General features: G+C 43.1%; 1 protein-coding gene across 3 annotated transcripts in view; it reads left to right on the forward strand.

Moving 5' to 3' along the window:
* The window catches only part of ASTN1 (astrotactin 1), a 117,717-nt gene that overhangs the window by 71,735 nt on the left and 24,994 nt on the right, over positions 1–20,988 (forward strand). For 2 of the 3 annotated variants that reach the window (XM_075616644.1, XM_075616642.1), the window contains exons 4-15: positions 1,160–1,327; positions 3,528–3,635; positions 3,776–3,928; positions 5,678–5,845; positions 8,780–8,864; positions 9,388–9,462; positions 10,084–10,221; positions 10,680–10,830; positions 13,889–14,055; positions 14,454–14,648; positions 16,083–16,210; positions 20,061–20,165. In XM_075616644.1, the coding sequence (XP_075472759.1) occupies positions 1,160–1,327; positions 3,528–3,635; positions 3,776–3,928; positions 5,678–5,845; positions 8,780–8,864; positions 9,388–9,462; positions 10,084–10,221; positions 10,680–10,830; positions 13,889–14,055; positions 14,454–14,648; positions 16,083–16,210; positions 20,061–20,165 (1,641 nt within the window). The remainder of the gene's footprint in view (positions 1–1,159; positions 1,328–3,527; positions 3,636–3,775; positions 3,929–5,677; positions 5,846–8,779; positions 8,865–9,387; positions 9,463–10,083; positions 10,222–10,679; positions 10,831–13,888; positions 14,056–14,453; positions 14,649–16,082; positions 16,211–20,060; positions 20,166–20,988) is intronic. The other variant, XM_075616643.1, reaches the window with a different exon arrangement.

Here is a 20,988-nt window from a genome sequence, read left to right on the forward strand (position 1 = left end):
ATTTGCACCTTCGAGCTAGTGCCTTATTGAATCAATATACATCAATAAGACATACTGTAACCTGTGAGTGCCTCATTGCTAAAATCCAACTTCACATACAGATGTAGCAGACATCATTGCTCTCACTGATATATTGTGTTATAATGCACAATTTCGCAGATTTTCCATTGGATTTAATTGAAGAGGTAAGGCTACATTTCACAGAATATCCCACCATAACACCCCAGTGTGAGCAATAATCTTTGCTACAGTATATCTGCAGCCTCTAAGTGACTCAGTATGTCACTCCTATATAGCCCGTCAGCATGTCTTTGAATCAGTCCGTTCATACAGTGTACATAACGTGTAAGTGCTTGTTCGGCTCTTGAGCCATATATATATATATATATATATATATATATACATACATACATACATACATACATACATACATACATACATACATACATACATACAGGGTGTCCACACTAAAAGAGGCAAGGAACTTCTACAAGTAAATACACCACGCCTCTTTTAGTGTGGACACCCTGACTCTATATATGTATATGTGTACTGTATATAGTGCATAGGCATGCTGTAGCCATTGGTAGGAGCTTCTCCCCACCTTCTCCAACCAGCGCCCTGATAAATACTGTCCCAGTCCTCGCCTTAGACTGATGACTAGTGATTAGCACAGGAGAGGTGCTGGCACTATTTACCAGTGCACTATTATTAAGCAGCGGAGGGAGCGGGATGTCGCTAGCATGGATTGTCACCTCTCCCTGCTCCCTCCGCTGCTTAATAACAGTGCACTGGGGAGGATGAGAGAGCTGGCTGTTGGGACGGCCACCAGGGTCCGCCTGTTGCCCACCAATAATATAATCCATGAGGGCTGTATTACATCCCTTCCATTCCTTTAACTTCTGTAAGTCCTTCATTTTTTCGGACCTTTGTGAGTGTGCTTTTGCAAAATTTTCCCTATGTGTGAGTTCACTTCTGCATTAAAAATCTAATGTGTAAGCTGTCAGGATTTCTTATTATGCCAATCTCTTACTTCATATTCAGTAAAATATACTCCGCTGGTCAAACCGGCAGCGCATCTTTTGTATCATCAATGAACACCCCACCGCACACATCTTTCAGAATTGATTTTTCTCTCTCTTTCAACTTCTTCTCTTAGTGTTTGCTTTGAACTCATCTTCCTCTGGAAGCGAGAATGCCAAGATGTCTCTAATGAACAAGTACAAGGACAGCATCATAGCCACCAGTCCCATTGATTCCAACCATCAACCCACAACACTGCTGTCACACAGCAGCCAGCACAAGCGCATCAACAGCAAGTCAAGAGGTGCCTATGTGTGATAGTCTGTGTGGGTGTGTTTATCAGCTTATGAGTATACCTGTTTTTGCTCATTCATTTGCATACATATGTTGATCTGTGGACGTGCATGCAGCTCTGTGTGTGCAAGACTGGTCATTCTCTACACTTGCCAAATCTGTTTATCTACATGTTTTGTACTGTATGCGTTCATCTATTTCTGTATGTGAGTGTATTTTCTGTGTACACGCGGTGACATAAATGTATATGTGCGTGTGTAATCTGTGGGCATGTGTTAATCAAATTCTATGTTTGAGTGTATACTCTGCCAGTATTGTATGTGTGAATCTATTTATATGTTTTAGCATATTGTCTGTGAAGGTATGAGTTTGTTTCCTGTGCGTGCTAGTAATATGTGCTACCGGTGTGAAAATCTATGTATGTCTAAGGGTGTAAGCCCAGTGTATGAATGTATCTACTGATGTATGAGTTTATTATTTTATGAATGCAGGTTTAAGCCTATTATTTGAAGGGATGTGTTCATTTATTTATGCGAGTGTATCCGTTATAATGCATGCCATTGTGCATTGTATTATTTGCATGTCTCTATGCTTTATTCTGTATGTGTGTGCATATATTCCTCTCTGTGCCTCTCTGTGGCAATATATTAAAGTTTGCAGTGTTCTGCAGGCTCATCTGGCAGTGAAAAGGGCAATGCGTCCAGTATGTGCATTTATGAGTGCAGCAATGAAAATTGATCACTGTGGATATTGCAATTAGCAGCACTCGCATGCTCTAAACAGCATTTACAATTCTATTGCTAAACCCAGAACGCATTATTTTCATGAGTTGCAAAGAAGTATTACAAAAAAATAAATGATTTTTTTATTTATTTGGGCTATTAACTAAGTTTCACTGTGCTAGTCACTGAGTACTCATGTAAAATGTTCTTAATGAATATCTACCCTTGCATTTCCATATTAAAATCTATTTGCAAAGGTGGCGAATGAGTGGGATGGCAGATAATATGTTGTTTTGTAATGTCTCTAGGTTACTTATGTAGTAATAAACGAGGGAGAGGGAGTAGATGGTATGATATCTTTTATTGGACCAACGAGTAGTTGATATGTTACAAGTTCTCCATCCTCTAGGGTCCTCCTTAGGTTCACTCTGTGAGTTTTACGACCATGTTTTTCAATCTCCTAGTAGCTTCCAAACCCGTAAAAAATGTCTCCTAACTCTTCAGAACCGCATGTTAACAATCCTACATGCCTACAAAAATTATCTTTAATATCATACCTAAAAATATTATTTTATCTTTGTAGAGTAGAGCAGGGGAGCGCAAACTGTTACTGCTGCTCCCCCCTGTCTGGCCTGCTCCGGAACTCGCGCCCCTTCCCCCTCCTACCTTGCAGTTGCGTCAAATGACGCTCCGGGGTCATGTGACGTCAGGTCACGTGACCCGCAGCGTCATTTGACGCCTGTGATGTAACGTCACATGGCCCCACAGCTTCATTTGATGCTGCGTTGCCATGGAGACGCGTCACAGCGTCTGAATACCGGTAAGTTTTATTGTTGCAGAGGCCTCATGCGATCCCCCGGCATTTCATTTAAATGTCTTGGGGAAGAGTGCGGGACCTCTGCAACTGCCTCCGCCCCCTCAGAAAAATCTCCTGCCCCCCTTGGGGGGGGGGGGCAGTTTGCGCACCCCTGGAGAAGAGCATTTATGTTTTTCAATATCACATATCATTTAGAATTTAGCAATACTGCATATTTTAATTGCCCTTTTGGGTTCTTCATTTTAAAAGTATGACAAAGAAAATCAAGAATTATGTTGTCTTAAAAAGTAAAGTATCTGCTATTACTATTTTGATGTCCAAGGACATCAATGACCTGCTTTTAGCCCCAGATATTCACAAAACACAGACTGAAACCAGTTTTTTAGAAATGGGATATAACGCAAAATGAAAACACAATTGCTACCAGCTTTATACCATGTCCTGACATTCTTTTGTAGTTCTTTTAAGCTCCTGGCTACCAGATGTTCTGGAAGTGCATGGGTTTGAAATGCGATATGGGCCCCCTGGCGGCAAAGGCATAAATGTATGTTTGTGAGTGTTTATTTATGTTTCATCAGATATTGTAGGAATCCCACACCCTCCCTCTCGCCTCTGATGCATCATTTTCTTTGTGCTAAGCAAGAGACAATGACTTACTATATGTCTTGCAGCGGGCTCAGCTTTTCTAAACCCTGAAGGAGACTGTGGAACAGAGATGGACAATGATCCCCAGCTGACCTTCTACACAGACCCTTCCCGAAGCAGAAGACGCACCCGAGGTCAGTCAGTAGGGTGTGCTTGTGTGTGTGTCTTTACCTGCCCTGCACTGTCTGTAAATGGAGAGTTTGAGGAGTCAGTGGTTATATAGGATGGAGATGTGTTGCTACAGCTGCTCACATTTTAACTGTGATCTTTCTAGCAGTGGGTTCCCCTCGAAGTCCGGTCAACAAGATGACTCTGACACTCATCAGTATAACCAGTTGTGTCATTGGTTTGGTGTGCTCGTCCCACGTCAGCTGTCCCTTGATAGTGAAGATAACACTTCATGTCCCAGAGCACCTCATTGCTGATGGTACGTATGTGACCATAAGGTACTTTAAGATGCCCCTATCAAAATGGTTAATCCCATAGGAAGGGCAGCATACTGTAAGATGCTCCTATGAAGCATGCTTTTGTAACAGTGTTTACTCAATTTGGAAGAGGTACTTTGTAGCTATAACAAGATGTTGTTATAAAGGATGTTTTTAGTACAAGGATAAGAAGAAGACGAAGAAGACTATAAATTGTTCTTAAAAGTGTAAATTCAATAAGATGGCAACTCTGAACTGTGACATTTTTTTGTTTGGTATTCTTATAATGTGGGTTAAGCCAATAGGTAGAACAATGCATGGGGCCATTGAACGATATTCATTGAACAGGTGTTTATAACAAGGGTGACTCAATACAAGGGCTACATTGGGGCAATGGCCAGAGGTTATTATAAAGTGTTCCTATAACAATGCAGACTCCACAACTTCTAAGGAGATGTTCTCAAAGGGAAGGGTTTCTTGTAATGTAGGTTACTCATATACGGATGTTATATGAAGGAAACCTGTTCAGGGAAGTATGATGAAAGCCAGCGGGGTGCTATCGGGGAATATGATCTAAACCATACTATATACAAAAGATCCTTATTGATGCACTCTATAGCTACCTCTGAATAAAATGTAGCCTTTAATGGAACTAAAAATAAAAATAGAGGGAGATAGGCAGCAATGTTTTATATCTATATATATATTGTAGTGCAGAAAACATGCCAAGCAGTGCTAGTATCTCTCAGACTTTGGGTGGTTAATATCCTCTATTAGTCTCAGGTATAGGAGTAATAGCGAGCATGGAGGATATCCTCACTCTGCCACTGACTGTGAGCTTGTCGTGCTCTATGTGTCACACTTGGCGGGCACCCCAGAAGTCCTGATTGGACCCTGATTGGGTCTTCCTGACATCTCCACGTGTGAAGTATAGAGCACAACCAGCTCACAGTCAGGGGCAGAGTGAGGATATCCTCCATACTCGCTATTACTCCTATATCTGAGACTAATAGAGGGCAGTAACCACCCAAAGTCTCAGAGATGCCAGCATCGCTTAACATGTTTCTGCACTACAATATCTACGCTCTTGTAGATATAATATATTCCTACCTGTCTCTCACACACAACGTCTCACAGACTTTGCAACCTTATCAATTACTGTTCACTACCGGAAGCCTAGCATTCACTCTGGTGATTTCACAGCCCAGTTATAGAGGGCGATTTATTTATATGGCCCAGCACGTGTGATTTTAGCACCTGTATAAATCAGCAGTGTCCAGTAGACCATGGTGGTCCCTCAGAATAGGTTGACTCTAGTTGAGAAATTAATATTTCTCTTTTAATTCACCTAAATTTGTTTCCTGTACTGCTTTATTTTTAGTGCCATTAAATGCTAAGTTTTATTCAGAGGTAGCTCTTGACTGCATTAATAGAGATCTTTTGTATATAGTATGGTACTCATATAAGGAACTACACTGGAGTTAATGAAGAGATGCTTTTAAATGTGTTATTAAGGCCTTATAGTGTTTCCATAGGACGTTGTGAAGTGTATCTAGGGTAATTGCCTGAACAGTAGTAGCTATGTCACTCACAGTAATTGTCCGTTCAGTGGGATGGCTTTACATGGTACAGCTACAGATGTTTTATGTAGAAGTTCCATTGAATCAGTGATAGATGATCTATACAGGAATCCATCGTTTAAAATTGTCTATTTTGAATGGGTCTGTTATGTTTATATTCTGTCCACTCAGGAAGCCGCTTCATCCTACTGGAGGGCAGCCAGCTGGATGCCAGTGATTGGCTAAATCCTGCCCAGGTGGTTCTCTTCTCACAGATGAACTCCAGTGGTCCCTGGGCCCTCGACCTGTGTGCACGGAGAATTCTGGACCCCTGCGAGCATCTGTGTGACCCTGACACTGGTAACATTAGGGGCCATCATTTCTCTGTGTAACTCTAGCTCACTGTTTTGTAAGCGGGTAGACCTATATTTTTACTCATCACCTTTACTTCCTCCATTCTGGCCACATGCTTAATATTGAAATCCCCAGATACCTTTCTGTTTTATAGAAATATTGGTGCAAAAAACTCTACGTGGCCTATTCTGGTCAGTTTGATAACCAACTCATCAAGCTTTTTTGGCACTTCCCGTACGATTTGGCCGATTTGCTTATCAGAAAGCTAAACTCGTACGGGGAGTGCATTTTCCGAGTGGTCTCGCTCCTGCCCAAACACAACGAGTGGGAGCTCAAAAAAGCACAATAGCACAATTTTGATAAGATCACACTATTCTAGTAGCCCCGGTAATTTCATTGATGCTCTGAAATAGTGAGTTTATCACAAATAGATGGGATTTGAGAGTGGGAATTTGGGACTTAGAATTTTTTTTCCCTGCATCGGATTGATGCCGGGAGTCTCCGGAGCTGTTATGCATTAATACCATCTCCAGAGACCCCCTGCTTCAATCCTATGCAATAAAAATACATTTACAGGCAGCTTCATTACCTTGGCAGCTAACCACGAAGACAATGAAGGGATTAAATACTATTGTCCTTTTTTTGTGGGTAGCAGGTGTGGGTGAAGGTGGTATTTTGCCCATGGTGGGTGTTTAGGCCTTGCAGGAGGGGGGGGGGTGCGTGGGTTGCGGGAGGAGTGAACCCCTTCATTACCTTTAGCGTACTACCAATATGGTAATGAAGGGGTTAACCCCTCCCACTACCCACCGGCAGGCATAATCACCCACCACGGGACAAATACCACCTTCACCCGCCCCCGGTATGCACAATAAACATTCAAACACAATACTAGCCAATACACCCATTCATTGCCAGTGTGGTTACCTATGCCCTCAATGGGAGCAAAGATAACCCCAATAGAAATGAATGGGCACTCTACTACTCCCCCCCCCCCCCGTCTACCCGCAACAACCCCTCCCCCCCCCCAACACATACAGTACAGTAATGGTCAAAATGACTATTATACAGATCTGGATAATAGCTCATTTGCCATTAAAAATAAAACATTATCCAGCTAGCATAAAGTAAATAAAAGTTATACTTACCCCTACCAGGATGAAGGTCGTCCTCATCACCGTCCACTGCGTCCATGTCCTCTGTGAGCAGCAACAGTACAATAAAAAACAAACTACTGGCCACTAACCCGATTGTTTTTTTTTTATTTGTGTATTTTTTGCTAATTGTTTTTTTTATTTGTTGTGTATTGTTTTGCTGATTGATTTTTGTTATTGTGTTTGTCTGGTGATTGGTTATTTTATTTGTTGTGTCTTTTTGATGCTGGTGTTTTTTTTAGGTTGCCCATTGACTGCCATAGTTGGCTAATCATGCCCATATTATATGGCCACTGTGCCAATCAATGGGTAGAGGGTGGGGGTAGTTGCCCCGGGGAGGGTGGTTAGGCCTCCCTGGTGGGTAGCAGGGGAGGGGGGTTAACTGCTTAACTACTATAGTGGTCACTAACCACTAAGGTTATTAAAGGGTTAGTGGCCATTAGTTTGTATTTTTATTATACTGTTGCTGCCCACGGAGGACATGGACGCGGAGGACGGTGATGAGGACAGCCTTCATCCTGGCAGGGGTAAGTAGAACTTTTATTTACTTTATGCTGGCTGGATAATGTTTTATATTTAATGGGCAAATTAGCTATTATCCAGATATGGATAATAGTAATTTTGCTCATTATTGTACTCTACTGTATGTCTTGTGGGAGGTTGTTGGGGGTAGAGGAGGTGGGTAGTAGGGTTGTTGTGTTTTTTTTTAATGTTTCTTGGGTGTAGAGGGATTGGGTGAAGGGGGTAGTTGCCCCAAGGGTGGGTGGTCAGGCCTCTCGGGTGGGTAACGGAAGTGGTTAACCCCTTCATTACCAAAGCGGTTACCACTGCTATGGTAGTGAAGGGGTTAACTACTCCCGCAACCTTCCAGGCAAGCCTAACCACCTAACCTGGGGCAACTACCCCCTTCATTCATCCCCTCTGCCCCAATTAACAGGGTACTCAGGTTTAACCCCTTCATTGCCTTAGCAACTAGCCACTAAGGTAATGAAGCTGTTTTTATTTTATTGGAATACTAGTGTGCGGGAGCAGGGAGTCTTCTGAGCTGTACCACATTGATTTCAGCCTCGGGGACCCCTGCTTCTCGAGTTGCAGGCCCCGTTATGGGATACCGGTATCTCCTGTGCGTTTAAATCTTCCACGTCACGTAATCGGGGCATTTAAATGCATAGGAGATCCCGGGGCCTGTATCTCGGGAAGCAGGGGGTCCACGGACCTGAAATTAATGCGGTTCAGCTCCGGAGACCCCGTTCTCCCATACACTAGTATTAAAATTTAAATAAAAACACTGCGATCGCCTGTGAGAGCTGTGCAGGGAGAGACGGCTCTCTCTGTGCAGCTCTCTGTGCAGCTCTTACAGGCTGTGGCCAGATCGCACGGGGGAGAACTTTGAGTGAGATCTCATCGCTGCTGTCTCGAGCAGTATTGGCATTTTCCTACAGTACCTCACAGTTTGAGATGGTTTCAGATTCTTTCTGAATACCGTGATAACACAAATGACGAACCATTCGGTGGCAATATCTCTGTTCGAGATGGCAGCAAAGTTATCAAACCTACTAGAATAGGTCCCTAGGACTGTCCAATGTGTGGATTTCAAAAGAATTAATTTATAGATCATCCCTGATCACTGCAACTTTGGAATTGACGCAGCAAAATTCAATTCCACGTGTCTCTCCATGTCTCTCTTTATCCAATGATTGTCTTAATACAATGTATGTAGTGTGATAGAGGGTAATATGCAGGTACAGTGTAGCTAAGGTGGGCTCCTAACTCTTCTCTCCTCACTCAGGGGAGTGCTTGTGCCATGAAGGTTACATGAGGGACCCAGTGCACAAACACCTGTGTATCCGTAATGAGTGGGGCACCAACCAGGGGTAAGTGCAGAGCTGTGATATTAAGACATCCTGATTGCGTTTATCAGGGGGTGATTGTGATTTTTTTGTGGTCTTCGTGCACATTCCGTTTGAAAACGGGGGCAAAGCCCATTAGACACCATCTTTGCATCATTGGTAATATGTTTATGTTATAGGTCAGAAGGAAAGAGGGTAATGATGAAACGAATCCCTTAACATTAAAAAAGAAATGGAGGTTTAGGTTTGTAAATCAAGCCATGGTACACTGTGCTCCTCTGTACCATCACATTTGGATCATTGTACTCTGTGGGGTGTATTTAATAAAGTCTTCCAGCTTTAGTTGGTGCTAAACAGTGCAGCATAATTGCACTGGATTTATCAAAGGCAAAACTCCAATTGCTTTCATTGGGATTCCTTTCTTTCATAAATAGGGTGCTGTTTTCTTGCTCTGGTTTTGCCCCAGATTTGCAGGCAAGAGACTTTAGTAAATTATACTTCTATGTCTGACGCATGACGGTTTCCTAATTCTCATTACTTGATGCAGCCCGTGGCCATACACCATGTTCCAGAGAGGGTTTGACCTGGTACTGGGAGAGCAGCCCTCAGACAAGATCTTCAGGTAAGAAGTGGGGTTATCATCAGAGAATTCTGTTCTATTCCTCTATCAACATACACTGTGTATATGAAGTATTAAGAAGAGGTCAGGGAGATGTGTGATGACAGCTGGTATTTAAGCACTCTGGGACCTAGTGCATGCCCAGCCTGTGAGCTTTATAGCTCTGGGCTGCTTATCTCAACTGTCTGTAATATATTTCTCAGAGCTACAACTGCCCCTCACATCCGATCGGTGTATCTCACAGGCTGTCAAACATTGAGGTCTAACATTCTACTCGTGTTCCAAGGCTGCCGAGCTTTGCCATTGGCTCATGACTACCCTGCTTTTTGACTTCTTCATGCAGTATGAAATATACTGCCAGTGTTATATGACTATTACTTGTGTAGTAACGTGCTAGCACAATGTTATTGATTACAGCAAGTGGGATTTACCACTAACCTCTATAATGCTGAATCTGTTCACCTGCTGCCAGTCCAGTGCCAAAATCACTACCAGTGCTACATTCACATAAGTGTGCTGCAGGATGCACAGCTGGCAATAGATAGGCATATATGTGTGGGGTTAATAGATAGCAGTTGGATGGTAATGGATTGGTCTGTAACACATCCTCCTACGTGTTCACAGATTTACCTACACACTGGGTGAGGGAATGTGGCTTCCACTAAGTAAGAGCTTCGTCATCCCCCCGGCCGAACTTGCCATCAATCCATCGGCCAAGTGCAAGACAGACATGACGGTCATGGAGGATGCCGTGGAGGTCAGGTGAGTGTGTCTGAATCAGCATACCGGGTCAGTGTGCATATCCATTCCTGTGCTCTGGCTAATGCATCTACCTCTACCAGGAGCAAGTTGCTTTAGTAAATGGTGGGTATAGATGCTTAAATGAACAATGGACTTGCAAGTTATGAACTGTTATACAGCAAAGACAACCTTTATGCACAACTACACTATTTGTGTTTTTTTTTTCTTGTTTTATTGATCCATATGGTTCTTTATGACCGACATGTCTCTCACTTTTCTACTCCATCTTTCTGGTTCTCCACTTTCATCTTTTTGCCCCATTCTTCTCTTCCTGCTGACTCTCTTCCTGATACTTCCCCCTCTCCCATTCACTGGTTGTCTTCTTTCCTTTGTTTTATTTACCTTCCTCCTTGTCTCTTCCTCTCTATCATCCTCAACCTCCTATCTGCCTCCTTTCCTTTGTTTCTTTCTGTACACAGAGAGGAGCTTATGACCTCCTCCTCGTTTGATAACCTTGAGGTTCTCCTAGACTCCTTTGGGCCAGTTCGGGACTGCTCCAAGGATAACGGAGGTTGTAGTAAGAACTTTCGCTGCATCTCTGATCGCAAACTGGACTCCAGTGGTTGTATGGTACGTAGCTCTTCACCCCGCCAGTATCGTATTGTGTTATGGGTATTGGCACCACTGGTCGAGGCCCTTGCATTATAGACATCTGTTCCTGACCCGCTCCACCTGTTCTGTAACAAGACCCTATGTGCCATTAAAAACTTAGAGATTTACAAAGCTTCAAAGATGTTGTACAGTATTTTACTTTGAAAGCTATAGGGTTCAGTAAAGTAGGTCATATACCATGCACCGGGAGTTATCTGATATTTACCCTATTGTGCTGCATGCTAGGCTATTAAATATTCATTTAATGTCCAAAACTCCTCTCTAAAAATGAATATGATACCTAATGAAATAATAAGTATGACTAATTCAAACTTCTACTGACCAGTGAACACAAATTTACATCACACTATTAGTGTGCCAACAACTATCGGTGCTAAATATCACAACTCTCTTGGTGTTCCTCCAAAGAGATGTGTGACGAGCACATTTCTCCATAGAGTTGATTTCAGTGGGGAAGCTGCAGTTTAGAAAAATTACACAGAGATACTAAGCACCACTATATAGTACAGCTTGTTAATTTTAGTACTACCACGCTTTCTAGTTACTGTTGTAAAATAAGGGTATCTAAAGACAAGAATTCACTGATCCTGCCTTGAAATATAGCACCTGCTGCTCTGTTTTGACACTGAGGGGGTTTGGGGAGGGGGACTTGTGATCACACATCCCCTTATTTAGTATCTTAGCACCTTTGTCAGTGCACCTGCTCTGCCAAAGAGAAATGAATGTGCGAGGGAAAGTGTTGCTAGTTTTGTGCTCCCCTAAGAGGAGACCAGATCTGTTAACAAGAGAAATCGAGTCACAAGCAGCAAGTGATTGTGAGACCGAGAACAGAGTAGCAGAGGGAAGGAGGTGAGAATGAGAACTGTAAGAAGAACGAAGCCAAGAGAAATAGAAGAGTGTGTGTGTGTGTATATATAGAAAAGAGCCAGGAGGCAAGGCAAATAAATGAAGTTGAAAGACCCCATCATGTAATCTTTCTGTGACAGCTATGAAGTCGTAAAGTAAAAGAGAGAAAAGGGTAGACGTAGGGAGAAAGAAAGACGAAGATTCACAAATGCAGGGTAATAAAATGTATTAATCTAGATTTAACTTTTCAGGTGACTGACAGGCTTTTTCAACATGTGCCTCTTACTGCCAACATATTAGGCATAATTCACCCCGCTCATGTCAGCTAACAGTTTGGAGATTGAGGAGCAAAATGAGAATTTACTAGTCATACTGTACATATTAGGATGGATAAAACGAGAGAGAAGCGCACACCTCATAGTATAGTACGATTTCCTTTACTTGGCACAAAGAATAAAAATGCACTTGCAGCATATCTGTACATCAAGAGCAGGGAACAGAATAGTAGACAGGGTCTCCGTAGTCCAGGAACTGTATGCAGGGATCTCAGAGAGATCTTATGCAGGGATCTCAGAGAGATCTTATGCAGGGATCTCCGCTAACAGTTTGGAGATTGAGGAGCAATATGAGAATTGACTTGACATACATATTATGATGGATGTGTTGTATTGATTCTGCATCTAGTGTACAGTAAGACAGTTACTATTTTCCCTTACACCCACAACTAAATACCCTGCTAGGTCAGATGCGATGTGAACTTCCCTGGCAAAGAGATCTGCGTCAAATGAAAGAAACTCGATGGACACATTTTACATTTGATGCAGCCACAAGAAGAAGAAAAAGGCAGAAACGTTTCCTGTTTGTCTTCATGATGCCCTTTCTAAGGGCAGGAAGGAGTGAGAAAGAGTCTCTAGAACAGTGTTTGTCAACCTTTTTTTGGTTGAGGAACCCTAGAATTTGATTGTGAAATTATGGGGAACCCCAACCCTCCCCCTGTCCGTATCTCTATTTCCTCCTCACTCCCCCTCTCTCTTACCCCCCCTTATGCTCTCCTCTTTATGCTCTCTCCCTCACTCTCTCCCAATACGCTCTCTTACCCCTAGTCCCCTTACACTCCCTCTCTCTCTTCTCCCCTCACACGTTCCCCCTTACACTCTCCCCCTCTCTTCTCCCCTTACACTCTCTTCTCCCCTTACACGCTCCACCTCTCTCTTCCCCTCTCACTCTCCCACTCTTTTTCCCCTCTCACACTCTCCCCCTCTTACTCTCTCTCCTCCCCCTCTTCTCCTCTCACACTCTCCCCCCATTTTTTCCTCTCACACTCTCCCCCACCATCTTACCCTCTCACTCTCTCCCCCCTCTTCCCCTCTAACACACACTCTCTCTTCCTCCCTCTTCCCCTCTCACACTCCCTCCCCTCTTCCCTTTTGTCTCCCCTTCTTTCCCCCTCACTCTCTCCACCCTCTTCCCCTCTCTGCCCCCCATTCTTCCCCTCTCACACTATCTCCATCTCTCCCCTTCTAACCCTCACTCCCCCCTCACACTCTTACACTCTTTCTCCCCCCTCTTCCTTTCTCACTCTCTCTCCTCCATTCTTCTCCTCTCAAACGTTCACATTCTATCCCCCTCACACTCTCTCTCCCCCTCACACTCTCTCCCCCTCTTCTACTTTCACACCTTTTCCTCTCTCACATGTACTCTCTCTCCCCCCCTCTCTGCCCCTTTCTCTCCCCTTCTTACACTCGCTCCCCCCTCCACTTCCCCCTCACATTCTCTCTCCCCCCTCTTCTCCTCTCACCCTCCCCCTCTTCCCCCTCACACTTTCCCACACCCTTCTTCCCCCCTCACACTTTCCCCCACCCTTCTTCCCCCCTCACACTTTCCCCCACCCTTCTTCCCCCCTCACACTCTCCCTCCCGCCTCTCACACTTTCTCTCAACCCCCATTCCCCCTTCCCCCCTCTTCCCCTCTCACACTTTCTCTCCTGGGTTACGTTAAACCCTGGTTGAAAACAACTGCTCCAGAATCTGGCAATTGAAAGAAGAGAAACAAACGAATGAGATGATAGAAATAGAAGAAAAATGGGTTATGGAAGGGGAGGTCAAGTGAAGCACTCAGCACATGGGTGGCCTTGATTATGCGACCTCTAACATTGCTTCCTCTCCCACAGTGCCCTACAGGACTCAGTCCCATGAAGGATCCCTCAGGCTGTTATGATCGGCAGGTGGGAGTAGACTGCTCAGATGGCTTGAATGGAGGCTGCGAACAACTCTGTCTTCAGAAAGATGTCCCCCTGCCAGAGGAACCTGGCCTGTACAACATCTTAATGTTCTGTGGGTAAGTACCCCAACAGTGTTACACTTCTAGAGGGGAAAGGACAAGTGTCCTGCAGGGAAGGGGGTTACAAAGGAATTCAGGTGTCTTTACGGTAAAATGGGTTATTAGTACAATTGGACATTAGTAGGAAAGCAGCCGTGTTCTCTATGTCTTTGCATTGCTGCAACCACTGGGGGTTTTATATCCGCAATCACTGCACATTAACAGCCGAGTAGGAATCTTGTCTTATACTACTGTACATAGATATGCAGATCTCTATTAGCAAATGGTTTGTTGGTGCAATGATTTGTGTTACTCTAGGATATAATGTTTTATTGGAGAGAAAAAATCAGCTAATCTCTCCTTGAAGGAACCCAACTTTGGTGCAATTCTTTGTTTAATGCGTTTTCTTCCTGCAGCTGCATTGAGGACTATAAGCTTGGTGTGGATGGACTGTCATGTCACTTGATCACAGAGTCCTGTCCTGGGGGAGCGCACTGTGGGGAGAGTCAGGAGCTACCCATGAACCAGACACTTTTTGGGGAGCTTTTCTATGGCTACAACAACCACACCAAGGAACTGGCACATGGGCAGTTGCTTAAGGGGACTTTCAGGTGAAGATCAGTCTGTACGTTTTCCTTTTTGTATTCACCATTCACAAGAACATATAGGGCCATATTTACTAAGCAGTCTTCTGCCATGAGACATCTTCTGGCACTGGAGTCAATGGGTTGTAAATGAATGAGCAGGAAGGTGACTTCCAGCACCAGAAGGTGTCATATGGCAGAAGACTGCTTTTTATATATGGGCCACAGTGCTTAGGTGGACTGAAACACAAGGAAGTCCAGCAAGCAAGCTTTCATGTGTTGTAAGCCACCAAATTAATGAAGGGGATGCACAATCTAACTTATGAGGGTAGGCTAGCTAAATTAGATTTATTTACATTAGAAAAGAGGCGTCTACCAGGGGATATGATAACTATATACACAAATATTCTGGGGCAGTACAGGGAGCTTTCAAAATAACTATTCATCCCACGGGCAGTACAAAGGACTCGGGGCCATCCCTTAAGGTTGGAGGAAAGGAGATTTCACCAGCAACAAAGGACAGGGTTCTTTACAGTAAGGGCAGTTGCAATGTGGAACTCATTACCCATGGTGACTGTGATGGCAGATACAATAGATTTGTTCCAAAAAAGGTTGGGCATCTTTTTAGAAAGGAACGGTATACAGGGATATACCAAATAAGTAAGCATGGGAAGAATGTTGATCCAGGGATTAATCTGATTGACAATTCTTGGAGTTATGAAGGAATTTATTTTTCTCCTTATGAGATATCATTGGATGATATAACACTGGTGGTTTTTGTTTCCTTCCTCTGGATCGTTAAGTAAGTATAGATATAGGATAAAGTATCTGTTGTCTAAATTTAGCATAGGTTGAACTTGATGGATGTATGTCTTTTTTCAACCTCATCAACTATGTAACTATGTAAATTTCTGTGTAATAAACACACATTTTGCAGGTGTAATTACTAGTGCAAATATATTTAATTTGCAGTAAAACAATATAACTTATTGAACAAAAAAAGCCCAAAGCCTACTAGATCCAATCAGATTCTGTAACAATGAATGCATCCTTAGGGAGAGATGACCCAGTCCCGAGTCACACCGATAACCTGCCTATTTACATATTTACTGTAGTGTATTTGTTGTTTAGATTACAGCACCTCATAAACCAATAATGTTGTAATTGTGTACAGGAAGGTACAAGGACGGGAGCAGTGGGTTGTGTGCTACTTCAGAGCAGATTAATCAAGCTCTTAACCTGTAGCAGAGGAAGGTAATGGAGAAATGGCCTGCAAACCACTCTGGCAGAGACATGATTAATTGGACAGTGCTCCATAGGTTTATCACCAAATGGTTTATGTCTTTGGAACTGTACGGAAATCATTGCTGTGAAGGACTCTTCTAGGGAAGTGTTTGATGGAGTGATGCTTCTATCCTGACTGCTTTTCTTCATGCATTCCCCCCTGGCTTCTGGTTGCAGGCAGAATAACTTCGCCCGTGGTTTAGAGCATCAGCTGCCAGATGGAATGTTGGTGGCGACTATTCCCTCGGAAACCCAGTGTCACGAGGAGATATCTGAGCCTATTCCTGACCCTGATTTCCTGACAGGTCAGTAAATCCATCTACTCTAAACCAATCAAGGCTGTCATGTATCTGGCAGTGTATTTACACCATACAGCTTGTCACTTTATAAAATAAAAAAGATATATAAACATATGCAGCATTGTCAACCTTGTACCTTGTCATCCTGAGGTCTTTGTCCAGTCTGTACTTTCCAATTGCTTTCTGGGTCACAATTGGTATAACAAACAGATGAGCCACCGTCGTTGGGTAACAGTTCTCATGCATTTCTATGACCCTTACTGGCTGTGCTGAAAAGCTGTGTCATGCAGCAGGTATAAGCTTGGAGGGGCCCATGTTAAAATGGACAAGAAGCAAAAAGTTACACATTGCGAGTGCTCGTGTGCATGTCATTACCCAGAATGCCTGGCTGCAGTGGAAGCACTCTATGCTAAGAGATAATGGGGAAAGGCAGGGTCGCGGACCTGTCTGACACATGCGAGTGTGCTGACAAGTGGTATCTTTTAGTTGCTATGACGCTTAGAGAACCAGGACTGGATTAGAATGTCCTGCTGACAGATGGGCATCTGTATCAAGGCAACAGTGTTGGATTTCTGGGGGAAACTGCTCCAGGTGTATCGAAGAGAAACTCCTACTCATTTCAAAGAGATATTTGCTTTCTTTGATACACCTGCTGCAGCTTTTTGCCCCAGAATGGCACTATGTCTGCCTTGATGTGCTCTAGAGTTTGAAATTTGACAGAAGTTTGCCAGACACAATGGGGGGATGTATCACAGAAAATGTGGCGCAAAATTGACGCAAAGTATATCATTTTCATCTTGCGTCTCTGTGTTAATGTATCAAGGTCTTTGCTCCAAGTTTTGCGATTGGGGGAGTGACAATAGGAGCCACTAGAGAGGAGTTACATGACGCACAGAATATATGGGATATAGGAAAATATGCCGCGTCTCTGTGCGTCGCTTTATCTTGTACTTGCGTCAAAAACAACCCGCTAAGACTAAGGGGGCGTTATCTTTTATTGCCAACAATATGCGTGAGATGTAAGAAACACGTTCATACAGTTGACGCAAGTGCGAGCCGAAAATGGAGGAACGCGTCGGAAAAAACGTCTGTTTGCACTTTCTTTAGGTTGATACCTCTCCCCCAATGGGTCGATGCCAGCGCAGGGCTGGAGGTTTAATTGATACACAGAATGTGCCACAACATGACAGCTAGGCATTCTAACCTGGATACATCCCAATATTATACATTCGGCATTGGAATATTTATGCAGTCTACTTTAATATATTGAGACAAATATTTTTTTTAAACACGGTGCTATTTCGCAACATAAATCTGCAATACAGTGAAAGCACTCACTCATGTAACACTTCTACCACCATTTTTAACAGGTTTCATAATTTAAGGCAGGGGTGTTTAAATCCAGCCCTCAAGCCCTCCCTCCCTCCCCCCCCCCAACGGGTCAGGTTTTCAGTATATCCCAGCTTTCGAACATGTGCCTCAATCAGTCCCTGCTTCAGCACAGGTGGCTCAATCAGTCACTGGTTCATCACAGATGGCTCGATAAGTCCCTGCTTCAGCACAGGTGGCTCATTCAGAGGCTCCCTGTGCTGAAGCTGGGATTTCCTGAAAGCCTGCCACGTTGGGGGGGATTGAGGACTGGAGTTCAGCACCGCTGATTTAAGGTACTTAAATATGAAAGCCTGAATGGGGAATAAAAGATACTTAAACCATATTGGTAATATATACAGTTCTTCTGCTTTCATTCAGTAATATTGAGTTTCATATAGAATACAGAAGAGTGGAAAAGCTCCTGTAGTGAGTGACTCGGGTAGAGTTTAAAAAAAACAAAAAAACTGTTTGTTTTTTTAGAAAATCACAACTTAAGTTGATTCACAGAAAGGATTTCACTACAAGGCTTTAAAAAAAAAATACAATGGATGTCATTATTTGGATGATTATTGAATTAAAAGCTATTTGTACCAAAAAATATATAATGTGGGGGCTGTTTTGATGGGGCTATACTACCTCTCTGGTCAATGTTGTACTGTGTAGTGAAGGGTTAAATTCCAAATGCTTAGTCTGGGTGTTTTATACGTAGATAACTAAGAGTTCAGATGAAGGCATTATTAATGAGCATTGTGACAACCATTATGCTTTTCTCAGACACCTTCTTATCCTGCTGTAACTAATGCTACATATCCGGCCCTAAGCCATGAACACGCTAATTAGCAGTTTGCATAGATAAGCTAACCATGTCAACTCCTTCCTCTCACCTGTCACAACAGCCCCCCTGACTGCGCCACTCAACTACAAGTTTAACCTCAGACCGCGTGCCGACATTGTCTTTCATTTATGTAAATTGATAACATGATTTAAGATGATAGGGTTGACCTACCACTAATACGACAAAAATGGCGGTCACTCTGGCTTCAGCGCTGCCCTGTTCTTTGCACTTACAGAAATGTCTTGTAACATGATTACATTTCAAAGAGCGTAGGTTCATTCGTGCTCACGGATGACGTTCGATGCGAAACAACATCTGTCTGGGTCTCGTGTGCTGGCGGCAAGTGACCCGTGGCCTTTCTGCCTGCCGTCACCAATGCTTCGTCTTTCCAAAGAGCTGTGCCAGCCGCCTGCCTTCCTTTCACTGGCTTCCCACTCCTCCATCTGCATAATTACACCCCACATCAGCCCATTGCTCAACTGAGGCAAAATGACTGAAACCTGAAGTCTTTCATACTCTAGCGGACCTTGTGAAATGAGCCTCATTTTGAGTTGCCAGAAAAGTCACTGCTCTGTTTGCAAGCGTCTCCCCCACTATGAAGTGAATGCGCACTGCATTGTTATTTAATATGCTCCTTTGTGAAATTCTTTAGAATCGCTAGATTTGCTTGCAAATGTCTCTCATTTCGCTACCTTCACTTAATGCTGAGACTATAAATAGCGCACTCACCCCATGTTTCACTCGCTGTCTGGCGATATTTTGCTGAAAGAGTACTGACATCACCAGCCCTGCGAGGTCTTGGTAAAGCGTTTCGCAGGGAATGGAATTTGGGAAGCAAACACTATTAAAATTTGCGAATGCATGCTGGGCAGTTCCACACATCGTGAGTCTCTAAATAACTTGAGTGCTGAGCCATCCTGCTACACTTATGTCACGGTTGGCTTTCTAATGGCGTGCAGGAGCAAGGCAGACTTGGCGGCCATGTTGGTTTCCTGAAGGGAAGATAAGTGGCATATATTAAGGGTAAATGTCTCAAGGACCTGGGGGTGCCCTGGAGCTAAGAATGTGCTAGTTCAGCTCTGGTTCCAATTCAGAAAAGTAAAATAGGGAACAAAAGTGGGAGGATTGCTGCTTTAAACTCACATATTATGTTAATGTTTGCTGTATTTTTTATGTGTATGTTGTTATGTTTTTGTATGCATTTGATTACTTTTTACCGCGACGTATTGGATGGTTTTCAAAGTCGTACACACTTCTCCAATTGCTTGATTCTCAATAAGGATGGTAAATCAAGTCCTCCTAAAAGATTGATAAAAAGTAAAGAGTGTCACACTGTGCTCATTTGCATGTAGTTACCCAGAATCCCTGGCTGCAGTGGAAGCACTGTTTGCTAAGCGATAATGTTGAAGGACAGGGTTGCAGACACGCAAATATACCACAAGTGGTATTTTATTTACTGTAAAACCAGGACAAGCTTGTAAAACTATTTGCAGAAATATATATTTGAACGTGATCCCTGTATTCACTTGAGACCCTGGCCTGTATCGGACAGCTGGTCTCAGGCAAGTGTGACCGTGTTCCTCTTGTGATGGGTGACTGCAGTGAGTTAGGTAACAAGTCTCCGGAACATCACGTTTCTTTTTGTTGCAGGAATGGTAAATTTCAGCGAGGTGTCAGGTTATCCCCTGATTCAGCACTGGACAGTACGATCCATTATGTATCATGTCCGACTCAACCAGCCCTCTGTCTCCCAAGGTAAGAACAAGACAACATAATAAATATATTCAATAAAAGAACTGTATATTATAAGCATTGGTTAAACTGCATTAAAAAAAATAAGACATACTGGCCCATACATGCTAAGCAGGAATACGCCATAAAATAGAACACAGAAAACATAAAGCGCAAATATAAACACTTCTTGATATAAAATTGTCCGTTCCAGTGTTTAACTTAATGTAGAGCCTTATATAATCATGTGTGACCTTTAGGACTAGATGCAGCTCATATACGGTATATATACCGTCTCTAGAACCATTCAGAAATTAGTAGATGAAAAACAATATAGTGCAAACTAGTCTGAGGTGATAATAGTAATGTGAAATGTACCCAATGTACAAACTGAAAAGGAACAGTGGTAATTCAAAATAGAATAAGAAAGAATGATGTTTGGGCTCCGAATGGATAGCACCCACATACCTGTACGCTTCTTCTGTAATCTTTTCAACGCTGAGGTCAGAGTGTATACTCAGGTGCTCTTCATAATGCACAACTCATTGAAAGAACAAAATGACATGTACATAGCGTCAAAATGTTTACTACAAGTGAAAAACATATGAACAGAGGGGGAAAGGAAATGCACTCACACTTCCCAATTTAAAATAAGCATTAAGTGTCATAGGGCACACTCTCACCTACTCCGGACTCGCCCCAGTGTATGCTCAGCACTGGGTCAGCGTGCACTATCACCAATGGAAAGGTATACAGGGATATACCAAATAAGTATACATGGGAAGGATGTTGATCCAGGGAATAATCCGATTGCCAATTCTTGGAGTCTGGAAGGAATTTATTTTTC

This window comes from Ascaphus truei, chromosome 10, assembly GCF_040206685.1.
Source record: "Ascaphus truei isolate aAscTru1 chromosome 10, aAscTru1.hap1, whole genome shotgun sequence".
Lineage (NCBI taxonomy): Eukaryota > Metazoa > Chordata > Amphibia > Anura > Ascaphidae > Ascaphus > Ascaphus truei.